The sequence below is a fragment of the Aythya ferina genome, assembly GCF_964211825.1.
Source record: "Aythya ferina genome assembly, chromosome: 6".
Classification (NCBI taxonomy): domain Eukaryota; kingdom Metazoa; phylum Chordata; class Aves; order Anseriformes; family Anatidae; genus Aythya; species Aythya ferina.
Genome location: NC_140303.1, coordinates 21,322,476 through 21,336,514, shown reverse-complemented (window position 1 = coordinate 21,336,514; position 14,039 = coordinate 21,322,476). Strand labels below are relative to the sequence as shown.

The 14,039-nt window shown below is 49.0% G+C and overlaps 2 protein-coding genes across 2 annotated transcripts in view; both read left to right on the top strand.

Moving 5' to 3' along the window:
* Positions 1 to 14,039, top strand: part of MYO3B (myosin IIIB) — a 250,167-nt gene that overhangs the window by 212,412 nt on the left and 23,716 nt on the right. Inside the window, exon 39 of the mRNA XM_084524490.1 lies at positions 11,415 to 11,459. The gene's annotated coding sequence lies outside the window, so the exon portion shown is untranslated. The remainder of the gene's footprint in view (positions 1 to 11,414; positions 11,460 to 14,039) is intronic.
* SP5 (Sp5 transcription factor) lies at positions 2,548 to 7,776 on the top strand. The gene is made up of 2 exons (XM_084523596.1): positions 2,548 to 6,188; positions 6,583 to 7,776. The coding sequence occupies exons 1-2, from the start codon at positions 5,196 to 5,198 to the stop codon at positions 7,636 to 7,638; spliced, it is 2,049 nt and encodes a 682-aa protein (XP_084379722.1). The 5' UTR covers positions 2,548 to 5,195; the 3' UTR covers positions 7,639 to 7,776.

Genomic DNA, 14,039 nt, shown 5'->3' with positions numbered 1-14,039 from the left:
TCCTCGTCTTGTCCTGGGTGCTCAAACAGCTGGGCAAGCTGTTTGGCCCTGAGTGAGAGGGGCTTTTCACAGTGAAGTGAAATGTGATTTATTCCCAGATTAGGATTGTTTGCTTTGGTTTGGCATGACCAGCCAGCCAGCAGGAGGGATGTGCCTCGGCCAGTGCTCCCTGGTTGTTGCTGCTTTGCTGTGGTTCTGAGTTTTGAGCAGAGCTGGCGTGATTTGCTTAAGTGTTTGGTAAAAAGCAGTCTGGTAATCTCCATGGAAGAGTGAGGCAGGGGACTCTGCCTTCCAAGGCTGGAGCAGTTGTGTGCATGGCCACGGATGTCACCTTTGTAAAGATGGGGATGGAAGCTGCCCCTGCTGCATGAGCCTCTGGTGAGAATGACTTTGTGTAGTTCTGTGAGGATGGAAAGCATAATACAAGTGTTGTATACATTTGGAATCATTTTACTGATGGCATATTTATTTATTTATTTGTAAATTTAAATTTGAATAGGTCATATCATTTCCTCGCTTACCTGTATATACTGTTACATGAGTATTACCCTGCGTCACTAAAACATCAAAGTATGACATGACAGAAACAAACCATGCACTGCATTTCTGAAAAGACCTTTCTGTCAGTCTGCCAGAGCAGGTTATTTTTATTTTTTATTTTTATGTTTATTTATTTATTATTTTTATGTATTAAAGTCTTTACATCCAGCTAAGGAGAGAGAAGTTATTTCAACTTTCTAAATGAAGCTTTTGTCAGACTTCTTTGGGATTCTGAGCCTGTTGTGGCAGCCCAGGGGACTAGTGGGGTAGTGGGTTTTAAATCCTCCCTTCCTGGCCAGCCAAATGGCAGCAATTGCCTACATCTCTGTGTTATGAATCAGTGCCACTGGCTGCACGTGAAGGCCACTTGATGGCTGTGGTGCTGCCTCCTGAGCCCCAGTACGTGTTGGTGGCTGGGTTTGGGACACACTGGCTGCTGGTTACCTGCAGGCTTCAGGTAACCAGCCTTCAGCCTGCAGCCTTCAGCCTGCAGCCTTCAGGTGCTTCAGGAGCTTGGCTTTTTTAGGTTGTTCTTACAAACTCTTCCCCCGTTGGGGGGCACTTAGCTATGTTGTAATTAACAGGCATGAGGAGCCTTTCACTAACATGTATGTATTACTGGAGTAAGATACTTTCAAAGTATTATAGAGAGCGTCGTTAGGTGATTTCCCTTGACAGTACCTCTTTCCCAACACACCTTCAATCTCATAAGCGTGCCCCATGTCTGTGTCCCTGTTTGACCCTCACAGTCCCAGTACTAGGCTTTTTTCTCCTCTCTTTTCTTATTCTTTTCCTCAGCTAAAGTGGAGTTGTTGAAGACTTCGTATAGAGCTATTGCACTTTGTAAGAAAGATTATGGAGCTGTTAAACACTCTTGTTCAGTAGTCCTTGAAGAATAGGTTATTTCAGAAGTGATTCTTGAAATGTTGAAAAATATTGCCATTAGAAAATACTTATCTTTTCTATACCAAAATGTTCTGAAATTACAACACAAGTTCATTAAGTAACAGGTGTATTTTTACAACTCTGGATTAATCCGTTCAGCCAAATCGATAACAATGTGGCAGCCATATGATCATCTAGTGCTAAAGTGTAGGCTGAACAATGATCTTTCTGTCTAAACTTTATGCTGTTCATGGTTTTAACACAGTAGAGAGACAAGCAGTTGTTTAATTCGTCAATAAATATACTAAGCAACTAAAATTAATTACAATGAGACCCAGGTTTTAGACAGTACGCTCTTGGTAGTTAAAAAGAGACAAGTTTAATTACCTTTTTATTGCACAGTGAGCAATCGCAGTGTAATAGTGGCTATACGTATCTGTACTCATAAAATAAAAGGCTTCCATCCAGTTTTCCCCAGACAAATGCATTTGACCAAAATTGCACAGGCTATTTTTTTTATTACTTTTTTTTACCTAATGTTTCCCAAAATGAGAGGACAAGCAGGGTAGACACAGCAGATCCTTTTCAGCTGCTCCCTAGAGTCTTGGCTTGCTTTCCATTTTACAGAAGTCCATATCTAGCTATTAGTGTGGTGCAGAAAATGCAGCCGTGTATGCCAGAGGCAGAAAGGCTTTTCCAGAGGGTTGGAAATTACCATTTTGAACTGAAAGGTGTCCCAGGCATTCCAGCCGGAGCCAATAATAACACTTTCAGTATTGATATAGTTAAGAGTCTGACTCCTTTATAAAGTATGGCAGCAAGGGGAGGAAGTATATCCAGAAATGTTCACCAATGTTCCCTAAGGCAGGAGGAGGAGTCACCAAGGGCCAGCCAAGGAAGGAGCAGGAGATGAATGCATTAAGATATTTAAACTTTTAACAGCAGGCAGTAAAACTGTAGTGATGCATAAAATTTGTTCTACTTCTCTTAGAGGGTAGCTCAGCTTTCAGAGGTTTGGGAAATCCTCTATTAATCTTTGTGAAATCCACACCTAGACTGAGAAATGTCGAGGCAAGTCTTTAAATCCTAAATATGTCTCTGCTTGTGTTGATTGTGTCTAGGGTTTTGTGGTTTTCATTCATGCACAGAAACACAGGAGATGCCATAGCAGTTTTTAATCTTTCTTTTATTTTAATCTCCTACTGAGGTTCAAATTAAACTGTTAAAACTTAGGAGATACAATTTTGTTAAAGCTGTCTGTTGGTAATGTAAAGTCAGTAAACAGGCCATATATACTGTCATGGTAAACATATGGTCCGAGGGCTCCTCCTGCTATGCCAGTCGTGTAACCTAGCATAAAAATGACAACATGCTGACGTAAATAATAATAATATTAATGGCACATAAGTCATAACTTTTGGCAACATATCCATATATCCTCAGAGCTACACAGATGGGTTAATTTACCTGACTTCTGGTGAAACTTCATGCTGTTGTGGATAGATGGTTTCTTTTAGGATAGTTTTAAACCAGACAGTCACAGTCTGAATGAGGGACGGTGTGAAGTCACTGGCTTCTGGAGCAGGTTTATTTAAAGCCTGTTCAGGTTTAAAGCCTGCACGCTCTCATGGAGGACTTGACTGGGAGTCTTGGCTGAGTGTTAATGCAGCTGTTCCCTTAAAAATGCTCTTGTTTCTGTTTCTTTGTCACAATTGCTAAAGAACAAGTGTTTCATTTGAGGCAGCACTGGATTCCCAAGCTGGGCAGGCAGGTGGCCAGAGCCCATCCAGACTCCCCAGGGTCATTCATGCCTGTGCTCTGCCCTGGCCGAGCTGTGGGACCGGAGGCCCATGGGAGGGGACTGCAGAGGGGCTGGGGTGTCAGAGACGAGTTGGTGGGGGTGCTGGCAGGGGGCTGCGGCAGCAGAGCTGTCCCCGGGGCAGGCTCTGGGCCAGGAGCAGGCGAAGGCCAAGGGGTGGGGTGATCTGCACACAGGAGGCAGAGGCACAGCGGAGATGTGGGAGCCCTGGCAGCCCAGCAGCTGTTGTTCCAAGTATCACTTTCTCTGCTACCTGCACTTGAGCCAGGCTCCAAAGAGACCCGCATGGTCAGTCAGTCACAATGGGACTCCTGAATTTGAAAAAGCCCGATTTTGAAGACACTCGCCTCACTTCTCTTATCCACTGTGCTTAAGTCACCCATTGCTGTCTAACCCAGCGTGGCCTGTGCCCCTCCAGCGTGGCTGCCGGGCTGTTTCTGTGAGGGGGATCGGTCCCCCCGCCAACCATCATAGGCAGCTGAGAAGGGACAGGGGCTCAGGGGCCCCTTGGACCCCCAGCCTGCGGGAGGCTCGGGGACGGGACAAGGCAGGGGCACAGCTGGCTCTGTTGCAGCTCTGTGGGGTGGCTGGAGGCCATCGGGCACCCCTTTGTTTGGGGGCAAAGCAGGAGCTCGGCGCTCTGCCCTCTCCAAGCCGTCCCTTGCCCAGGAGCCCCGCAGCCTGGCACGGGCTGCTCCATTCTGCTCCCCGGCCCGGTGCCTCCCTGCCTGACACAGGGATGGAGCGGCAGCCCCCTTCTCGGGGAAATAGCGCTCTGTGTAACTGAATTGACATTTGGCCTTGATACCTGTATCTCCTGATAACTGAAACAAATTTCTAAAATAAATATTGTACTTTGATCTTCCAGCCCTGCATTTTTAATGACAGCTCTGAACATCACTTCATTAAGAATACATTTCAGAGAGACTGAAATGCTCCAAGTTTGAACACTAATTATTTGTACAGAAAATTATGACTGCGGCGTTTCATTATTCAGCCCATTGGTTTCTTCCAGAAATGAGAAATTATTCTCGATTTTTAAGTAATGTACTTACTTGGATGCAGATTTATGGCATCTGTAGTAAGGCATCTGTGTAGAAACTTGCCCAGCTTCCCACTAACTCTTTTATTAGCGGCAAACCATTTCGGTTAACCGAGATATCTGGGGAAATAATGTAGGTTAAAAGCCGGGGGGGCTCCTGCACTACCTATAGACGCTCCTTTCGTTTCCTTGTCGTGGGCCCGGGGGGTTACGCCGGTGGCGGTCAGGGGGCTGGGGCCCGCCTCGGGGCCGTGCCGCACGGGCCGAGCTTTCTCTTCTCGCCGGGCCTCGAGGCGGGGCCGTGGAGAGGAGCGGGCGCTGAGATCCCTTCAAAGGGAGCGCTCCGAGGCCAGCCCTGCGCCTCCTGGAAGCCTTTGAGCGGACAGCGATTGTTCCCACAGGAAGGGCAGATAGCGATCTCTGCGTGCTGGCGCTTAGCGGGCCTCCCGCGGCGCTGTGAATACAATTGAGCCCGACGGCCGCGGGCGGCATCGCCTCACCTGGGCGCGCAGCTCCGCGCCCCCCGGCCCGGCCGCCCCGCGCCTTCGCCACGGCCTCGGAGCGGGTGGGGAGCGGGGCGCGGGGCCGGGCCGGAGGGGGGGATCGCCGGGGGGCCGCCATGGGTCACCCCCGCACGGGTACATCGCGTGGGCACCCGAAAGGCGGCGGAGCGGGCCCTGGAGCCCAGCGGGGAGCGGGGGCAGCCTGGGGGGGGGGGGGCGCCTGCTGCCCCCCTGCCCCGCCGCCAGCAGCACCGCCGGCCCGGCCAACTCTCCTCGTGTAAGGGAACCGCGCCTGTGCCACCCGCTAGGGAACAGGAAACTTTTCCGCGCCGCTTCTCGGCTGCTCGCTCGCTCGCGCGCTCTGCCTGTCTGTCTGTCCGTCTGTCTGCCGCGGTTCCCACAGCCGATGCCCCCCCCGCCGTCCTTTTGCCGAGCCCCGGCTCTGCGCTCCCCCCGCGGCCCCCTGCCAGCCGGAGGGGTCCCGGCAGCGCGGGCTGAGCGCGGGGGGCCCGGAGCCGCGGCGGGGGCTCGGGGCGACGCAGTCACGGCGGGGACACGTCCCTGCGGCCGGGGGGCGCGGGGGGAGCCCCTGCCTGCTGCCGGCCGGCTCTACAGCGGGACCCGGCGGCCCCGTCAGGTGAACTCGCCGGGCCGCCGCTGTTACTTGGGGCCGTCAAACACCGGCAGCGCAATCCGGAGGCAGATTTCGCGGGCGATAACAAAGCCACGTCGCCACTTTAGGGCTCTGCCACAAATCCTTAGGAGCAAAAAAAAAAAAAAAAGAAAAAAAAAATCACCGCGAAGAGGGAGGGGGGGATCCAGTGTCTTGCACATCCAGTGCGAGGGTCTCCAGGCGGTAAGGGGTCCTTTGATCAAGAAAATCCAATTATTTGTGTATATACATTTCCCACATAGTGATTACTTCATTAATTGTCCCGCCTTTATCTCCTCCCTTCCCATCCCCCCTAATAATCAGTTCTTTTATCCAGACCAACAAACACACCATAGGAGCTTTGTGGATTCAAAGGATTTGCTTTCGCTTCTGAAAGAGCCGCTATTCTTTGATGATTGGGTAGCGGCAAACTTCAAAGCCATAAATCTTCCCTCTGACTGGCTGGCGGCCCAGCAAAGTCCTTATCAAATTCTTGGAGGTGATCCTGGTGCAGGCAGACGGGCCGCGGAGATCGCGCGGCGCGGGGGGGTGGCACAGGCACGGAGGCGAGGGGAGCGGAGCGGGAGCGGAGGGGAAGCGAAGCGAAGCGAAGCGGGCAGCTCCTCGCCTTCCCCGCGGCGCCTCCATGCCTCGGCAGTGCCCCGGCGCCGTCCCCTCGCCCCGGGCGCAGTAGCCATGGCCGCGGTGGCCGTCCTCCGGAACGACTCCCTGCAGGCTTTCCTCCAGGTCAGTACCCGCGGCTCCGGGCGCTTCCCTCCCGGGGCTCCTTCGGCCGGGCGGGCCGGGGGCGGCGGGCAGGGCCGCGGGGAGCGCCCCGGGGGGGGGGGGGGGCGCGGGGCGGGGCGGGGGCAGCTCCGGGGCAGGCCGGGGTCAGCGGCGCTGGCCGCGGGCGGGAGCGGAGTGCGGGCGGCCCCGGGGCGCGGGGCGCCGGTGCCGGTGCCCGAGCCGGAGCCGGTCCGGTCCCGGCGGCCGGGCGTGCGGTGCCTTCGGAAAGTTTGCCGCCGGTGCGGGGAGCGGCGGGGCTTCACGGGAGCGCGCAGGCGGGCGGGGGCGCAGAAAGTTTCCCGTGGGGCCGGCGAGTAACGCGCTGCTCTTCCCCCCTGCCTCCCGCTCCGCGCAGGACCGCACCCCCAGCGCCTCCCCGGACTTGGCCAAGCACTCGCCGCTGGCTCTTCTGGCCGCCACCTGTAGCCGGATCGGACAGCCGGGCGCGCCGCCCTCGGATTTCCTGCAGGTCTCCTACGACCCGACGCTGGGATCCCCCTCCAGGATCTTCCACCCGTGGAGCGGCGAGATGCCCGCGCACTCGCCGGGGGGGCTGCCGCCGCCGCACCCCAGCCTGGGGCTGACCCCGCAGAAGAACCACCTGCAGCCCTCCTTCGGGGGGGCGCACGAGCTGCCCCTTACCCCCCCGGCGGACCCCTCCTACCCCTACGAGTTCTCCCCCGTCAAGATGCTGCCCTCCTCCATGGCCGCCCTGCCGGCCAGCTGCCCCCCCGCCTACGTCCCGTACGCCGCCCAGGCCGCCCTGCCGCCCGGCTACTCCAACCTGCTGCCGCCGGCGCAGCCCTGCCGGCAGCTCTCGCCCAACCCGCCGCCCGAGGACATCCCCTGGTGGAGCATCCAGCAGCCCGGCGCCCCGGCCGGCTGCGGCCACCGCTTCCCCGCCGCCGCCGCCGCGCTGCCGCGGAGCCTGGTGCTGGGCCACTCGGACTTCGCCCAGTACCAGACGCAGATCGCCGCCCTGCTGCAGACCAAGTCTCCCCTGGCGGCCACGGCCAGGAGGTGCCGCCGCTGCCGCTGCCCCAACTGCCAGTCGGCCGCGGGCAGCGCCCCGGAGGCGGAGCCGGGCAAGAAGAAGCAGCACATCTGCCACATCCCGGGCTGCGGCAAGGTGTACGGCAAGACCTCGCACCTGAAGGCGCACCTGCGCTGGCACACGGGCGAGCGGCCCTTCGTCTGCAACTGGCTCTTCTGCGGCAAGAGCTTCACCCGCTCCGACGAGCTGCAGCGGCACCTGCGGACTCACACGGGCGAGAAGCGCTTCGTCTGCCCCGAGTGCGGGAAGCGCTTCATGCGCAGCGACCACCTGGCCAAGCACGTCAAGACCCACCAGAACAAGAAGCTGAAGGCGGCGGCGGACGGCGTCAAGCGGGAGGACGGCCGCGACCTGTGACCGCCGCGCGGGGCAGGGACCCGGGGGCAGGGACCCGGGGCGGGGGGCGCACGGCGCCGGGAGGAGCCGCGGGGCCCCGGTCGCGGTCCCGCTGCCGGTCCCGGTGCCGCCTCCCCCCGGTGCCGCCCGGGGCGCGGCCGTTGGGGCGGGAGCAGGGCGGCCAGCCCGGGGCCCGGCCCTCGGTGCTTTCAGGGGAAAAGACTGGCGTTGGGTGTACAGGTTATTTAACGGTTCTGTTCGGACACGAGTGTTCCCTCCCTCCTCCTCCTCCTCCTCCTCCTCGGCTCCGTGCGGGGCCCCCGCATGAGATGTTTCTGTAAAGCGACCCGCGATTGCAGCGTGATACCAATAAACACGTTAACACTGGGGCCGCGCTGGGGGCGTCCCGCCGCGTCGCCGTCGTTTGATCGCCCCGGGGCTCCCCGCTGAGGCGCGGCGGGGCCGGGCCGAGCCCCCGGCGGAGCGCAGCGCCCCGTGACGGGGGAAGCGCCCGGCGGCCGCTGCAGGGAAACTCCTCCGGGAGCTCCCGCTGCCCGCGGCGGGCCCGGGCTGTATTTATTTATTCTTTTCCCTACACGTGGAGCCGTGAGCGTAAAGGGGGAGCACGTGGAGCCGCCGCTGGGAGTCACTGTGCGGGCCCGTGCGGCGGGCCGGGTCTGGCTGTGAGCTGAGGTCGGCAGGCAGGGACAGCCGCCTCGGGGCCCGGCCGCAGGGCCGGAGGCAGCCAGCCCTGCCCTGCCCTGCCCTGCCCTTCTCTTCCCTACCCTGCCTGACGATGCCGGTGGCGCGGCACTGCCCAGACGTGCCTTCAGCACCGTACCCGTGAGCAGACCTGCGGAGTTTAAGGGCAAAATGCCCGCCCTCCTCCCCGTGTGCCGAAATGGCGGCCGCTCTGCTGCTGAGGGGAAGGTGCTCGGCCCAAGGCTGTGTTCCAAAGGACTTGGGAGCAGTTCGAGCTTTCAGGGTTTCCAATGTGTCAGTTTAGGCTTACATTAACGTTGGCAAAGTTATTTGAAAATAATGGATATTTTTCTGTAGCGACTTCCCTATTCCTTTTTTCTGACCGAAAATTGTATAAAACAAACCGATGAGGAACCTGATCAATCATTTGCTAAATCTGGCTTTCAAACATCGAGAATATGCTTTTTCACCTTATATTTTCATCAAGTCAGCTCTGTTCTCTGGTTACCTAATGAGACAGACGAACAAGAAGTGCTGCCCGAAACTTCGCTCGGACTAAGCTGGAGCCAGACTGCCGCAGATGGGTTCCTCTGGTGGCAGTTGTCAAACAAGCTCTGGCACAGCCGTAATTACAGAGATCCCCTTGGCCGTGGCATTCGGAATCAAGAGAAACAGCAACTCGATAGATGTTTGTTGCAGTAGAATGTGTAAAACTGATGTGTGTATATGTGTGTTAAATACTGGAAAGAATATATTCTCTCAGGAAATAATGAGATGAGACAATACCAGCAGAGCTCTCACATCTAAAATAATGAGAAGTTAATGGACGGTTACTACAGTACAGCTATTCAACAGTATTTTAGTGTTTATCATTCTGACTTAATTTCTCACACCAAAGTCTTAGGGTCAAATAATTTAATTAAAAAAAACAATCAGTTGTTTTCTTTGCTACTACAGCTCCTTCTGTAAGCTGTCCTATGATAGAAAGCATTGAGCAAAATACCTTTGGCATCACTGGTTAGCACTCTTGCCAGAGATTTAGTCTCTACAAGCACATTGAAGGATACAATAGAGATTTAGTGATACAGAAGGAGCACCAGCAACGGAGGCAGTAACAGACACAGTCCAGAAGTTCTCACTTTAAAGAGTCATTGAGACAACAATGCATCCCAGTTACAACAGACACTTAAATATGTCATCTAGCATAATGTTTCTGCTTTTTAAAATGTTTCCTGGCAATCAGGGGCAACTTCCTTCCTTTCTTTGAGATTAAGTTACATTAAGAATGTAACGTTACAGAATTCAAGACTGCTTTGAAAATAGTTTGTTTCACTAAATAGCCTTTCAGTTCTATGTACAGATCAGACCTACCTAAAATGAACAGTAGTGGAAAGTGCTTTTGTTGATCACAGTAGAGGGGAAATGAGAGTATCCCAGAATATAAAAGATCCACTTATAGGATAGAATAATGTATTTGGATATTGCTACAGGAGAATGGCCTTTCCCTGCTAAGTGCCAAGATCAAGAGGAAGTATTAACGTGAAGTGAAGCAACGTGTGGGGTGCGTTTTGGCACAAGGTTAGCCCGAGTATGAACTAGAGAACAGCTCTAGTAGAGCAGATGTAACTAGCAGAAAATAGCCAGATAATTTTTGTGATTTGTAAGCTGGGCTGTTATGGAAAGATTCTGCTCCAGTTAGATGACAAACTGAATATACCCAGCATCTGTGTTGACTGGTCTAGCCAGAATCTTTAGGGTTCTTACTCAGTTCTCAAGACAGAACTTGTACTGAAACGCTGACAGCTTTACCACTTCCTCAGTTACTTATAGGCCCACACTTTAGGCTTTAACCAATAACTATATCCCAGGCTATAGTGCCAGCACCATATTGGGAGTGAGGGTGGTAAATTATTAAATATATATATATATATTTATATATGTTGATGTTGTAGCCTTTGCACCTTGTATAATGTCTGTATAATATCTGCATTTAAAGCATGAAAGTGCACAGGTTAAAAATATGTACAATCAAAATCAGTTAAATATCTGTCATGAGAGATGCATTTAATTGAAAATCCATGATGTCAAATGCTAATTAAAATCTTAATCTGTGAGAACAGTTTAAAAAAAAAAAAAAGCAATGGAAAAACAGAATTAGGTGTCCACGACACAAGGTAAGTAAAAGTAACAGTTTATATTTAATAAAACATTATTTTACTAAAGCTTTTAAATAGTTCATTGGAAAAAGAGGGCATATCAATCATAGCTGTTTCATATTCATCTCTAAATAGCTAAATCATATGATAGCTTTTCAATTGAAATCGTTAAACTTTTATAGTAATATGGCATTTAAATATACATGTGACCTTTCTGATATATGGGTAGAGCGTTACAAAAATATATTGCTTACATCTCAAGAATTTATTTCTAGTTGGCAAATTGCACTCTATAATAAAATTAACTTTTAATTTTGCATTCACAAAATACATTTTACACTTTTAGCTGTTTCCAATCAACTAGAACAGCTGTTCATTTTATAAAATTAAATGATTAATATTCTTTTTAATTACACATTTTGAGTACATATGCTGTTCAAGGTCAATTCAATTCTGAATTTTAAATCTTAAATGTCATTGATATAATAGACACATCAAATAAACTAATTCATCTCATAGTTAATTCAAGTTAATTAATCTCAACCAAAAAAAAAGTCAAAATATAGTTTTAAAACTTGAGATTTGGCATGTTTTCTGTGTTGAAAAGTTACTTTCATATTTAGGCAAACTGTTAAGTTGAGAATATGAAAAAAAAAAGTTCTTCAGATAATTTTTTAATATACTGTTCATCAAATTATTTTTAGTTAAGGGCCTAATCATGTGACCCTAATTTGGGTTTCATCACAACAGAGTTTTCTTGTTGATGTGAATATGACTTTCACCTGAGACAGTGTTGCAAGATTCAACTTTCAGGCCTGACTATCCAGGCTTTCACAGTAGTAATCCCACAAATGTATAACGTTGTATTTCATAGCTCCTCAACTACTATTACAAAAAATGCAGGATAAAAAATTTAGTTACTAAAAATTTGCTTTCTAGGTACATCAGAAGATAAAGTAAAAAAAAAGATGCATCTTTCTTAAGGTAAGTAAAAATGATAGAATGTGGTGTTGATGCTTTTGTTTAAAGAAAGGTAAAAGTTTTTCTTTCAAACCCTATGATGTTAAAATGTGTTTTTATAATATCAAAATTACTGGCTTTTGCTGGAAAAATAACCCTTGGTCTACTAGTTACAATATTGAGAATTCTACTTTAATGGGAAACTGGACGTAAAATCAGCATCAGAATACAGGCCTGTGTTCTAAGTTATCTTAGACCATTTTTTCAGTTGTTCTGAATGAATCTTCTTGTATAAGTTTCTATATTTCTTTTTATCCAGTTATCTTACCTTTGCAGCTTTATTTCTTACTGTAAATTTCTGTCTCTACTCAATACTGCTCTGCACACTTTTTTCAAACTGCATTGAGAAACATGCCCTTCCTAAAACTGTTACAGTGATTATTCTTTTCATACTAAATTACAGATGTAACTTTTTGAAAACTTTTAATTATTTGCAGATTTTAAGGGATTACATTAAGTTTTAAAGTAACTACAAATTAACGATTTTAATTTGTGAATTCTCACCCATCTAATATTAGTCTTGACTACTGAAGAAATAGGGAATATAAAATGCTAGTCTCTTGTTTTTTTTTTTTTTTTTTTTTTTTTTTTTTTTTTTTTTTTATATCAGGCAAAATACCCATTCTACTGTTCAGTAATATTTCAAGCATTTTGACAGACCACTCAGGACTTCATAACTAGGGTAAATATATTGTTCAATTCAAGTAGTTGCACATATAGGCACTTTTAAATTAGCCTTGTTAGATTTCACAGATCTTGTAAGTTTATCCCTGTACTGAGTGACAATAAACAAAAGTATAATGCCTAGCTTAATTTCAGATCTTATGGTTCACTATATATAGAATCTTTTTTGTTTTCATTTTTTTTTCCAACTATTTATACCTTTTATGAGATTCTTGTGAATTCTTTGGTAAAGATGTGTGGTCTGCCACTCTGGCACATGATGGAGTCAATTCAAAGATCTCTTAGAATTTCCTGCCAAACTTATTAAAATACTTACTACACAAACTCCCTAATCTATCTTTGAGACTACTGAACTTCAAAGCAAGGCTTTACTCCAGAAGGATTGCCTAGCAGGTATCTTCAGTAACTTTGCATTCAAACAGCGTCCAAGGCACCAAGGACCAGGAAGTGTCTGACAACCAGCTAGGCTCACAATCATCAGGTAAGTGTTAACGTGCAGGTCAGAGAAGGAGGGTCCAAAGCCCTGGGCTGGTGGAATGAATAGACTTGATTGTAGTAAATGATAAGCAGAATTGTGTTTAACGACAAGCTCTTTTAACAAACTTTATTGTTTCTATTCCTTGTTAATATTTATTCACAACTGATTTGAAGTCATAAAGGTTTCATTATGGGTAATGAAAAAGGAAGAAAACACGTATTTTGACCTTGTGATGTGATGAATCAGTGGGAGATTATGGACAGTGAGATTTGGCCTTTAATCTGGGGGGTCATCAATCCTGCTTTTCTTCTCATCTCTTAATTTTGTTGTGGGAGACATTTACTTAAGTACACACAAAATCCCAGTATGTTCCTTACGCAGGGCTGGTGACTACATTACTGCATAGCTGTATTTCTAGTGGGAGCCTAGTTCAAGGCTGTGTATAAACCCTGCATGCTCACTGAGCAAGGTTACGGGTATCTACTAGAGGGCATTCAGGTGTGAGGTAGGGGTCCGTCGCCTCTGTAGGTGGCTGCACAGTGAATCCCATGCTGAAAAGTACTGAAACTAGCGGCCAGGCACTTCTAACATTCAGTGAGTTTTTACTGAGGTATGAGCTCATCAGTACCTGTTGTACAGTTTAAGTGCACCTTTTAGCAGTGCAGAGGCCTTGTACAGAGGTTCAAGTTTTTCCATTAGTGGTACAAAGGCTTGATTATATATATATGTATATATATATATCCTTTAACATAACTGAACTATGAAAGAAAACATAATCTGGTTCATGATACCTAATCCCCTTTAGTCTAAACAAGCAACAGTTTACCAATATAAGAATATTGTATACTAGAAGCCATTATAATTTGTGCATCACTACAGCAACCCTTTCTCTCCTGCACCTTTTCCCCACCTCCAGCCTAAAAAAGAAGCGGTATCAGCAAAAGTGCTGTCTTGTCTGTATAGCTGCATCTACAGTGGTCTTCTGTGGGTGCAGATGTCTTTTTTTTTCTTTTTTTTTTTTTTTCCCCACCTTCCTCGTGATTGGCACACTTGTGCCTGTAGCATCATGTGGTTAAACCTTGGTCTACCTCCTCCTCAAGTGAACACAGACTTTTATGGTTTAGATGTAGTTGTTCTCTCTAGTCTAATATGATATAAACTCTCCCTTATGGTAGGAAACTCCCTAGCCTCCATCTAGCTCATCTTAATCCCTCTTTTCTAGGGCAGCACTCACTGGCCTCTGCTGCCTATTGATGCCAAAACTGAGCAAGTAACTCACTTTAGGCAACATCACAATTTATCCTTCCTGTCAACCTGACCCGTAATAAAAGGCAATCTTTTTTACATTTGAAATACCCTGATGTCAGCGAATCACAGACTTC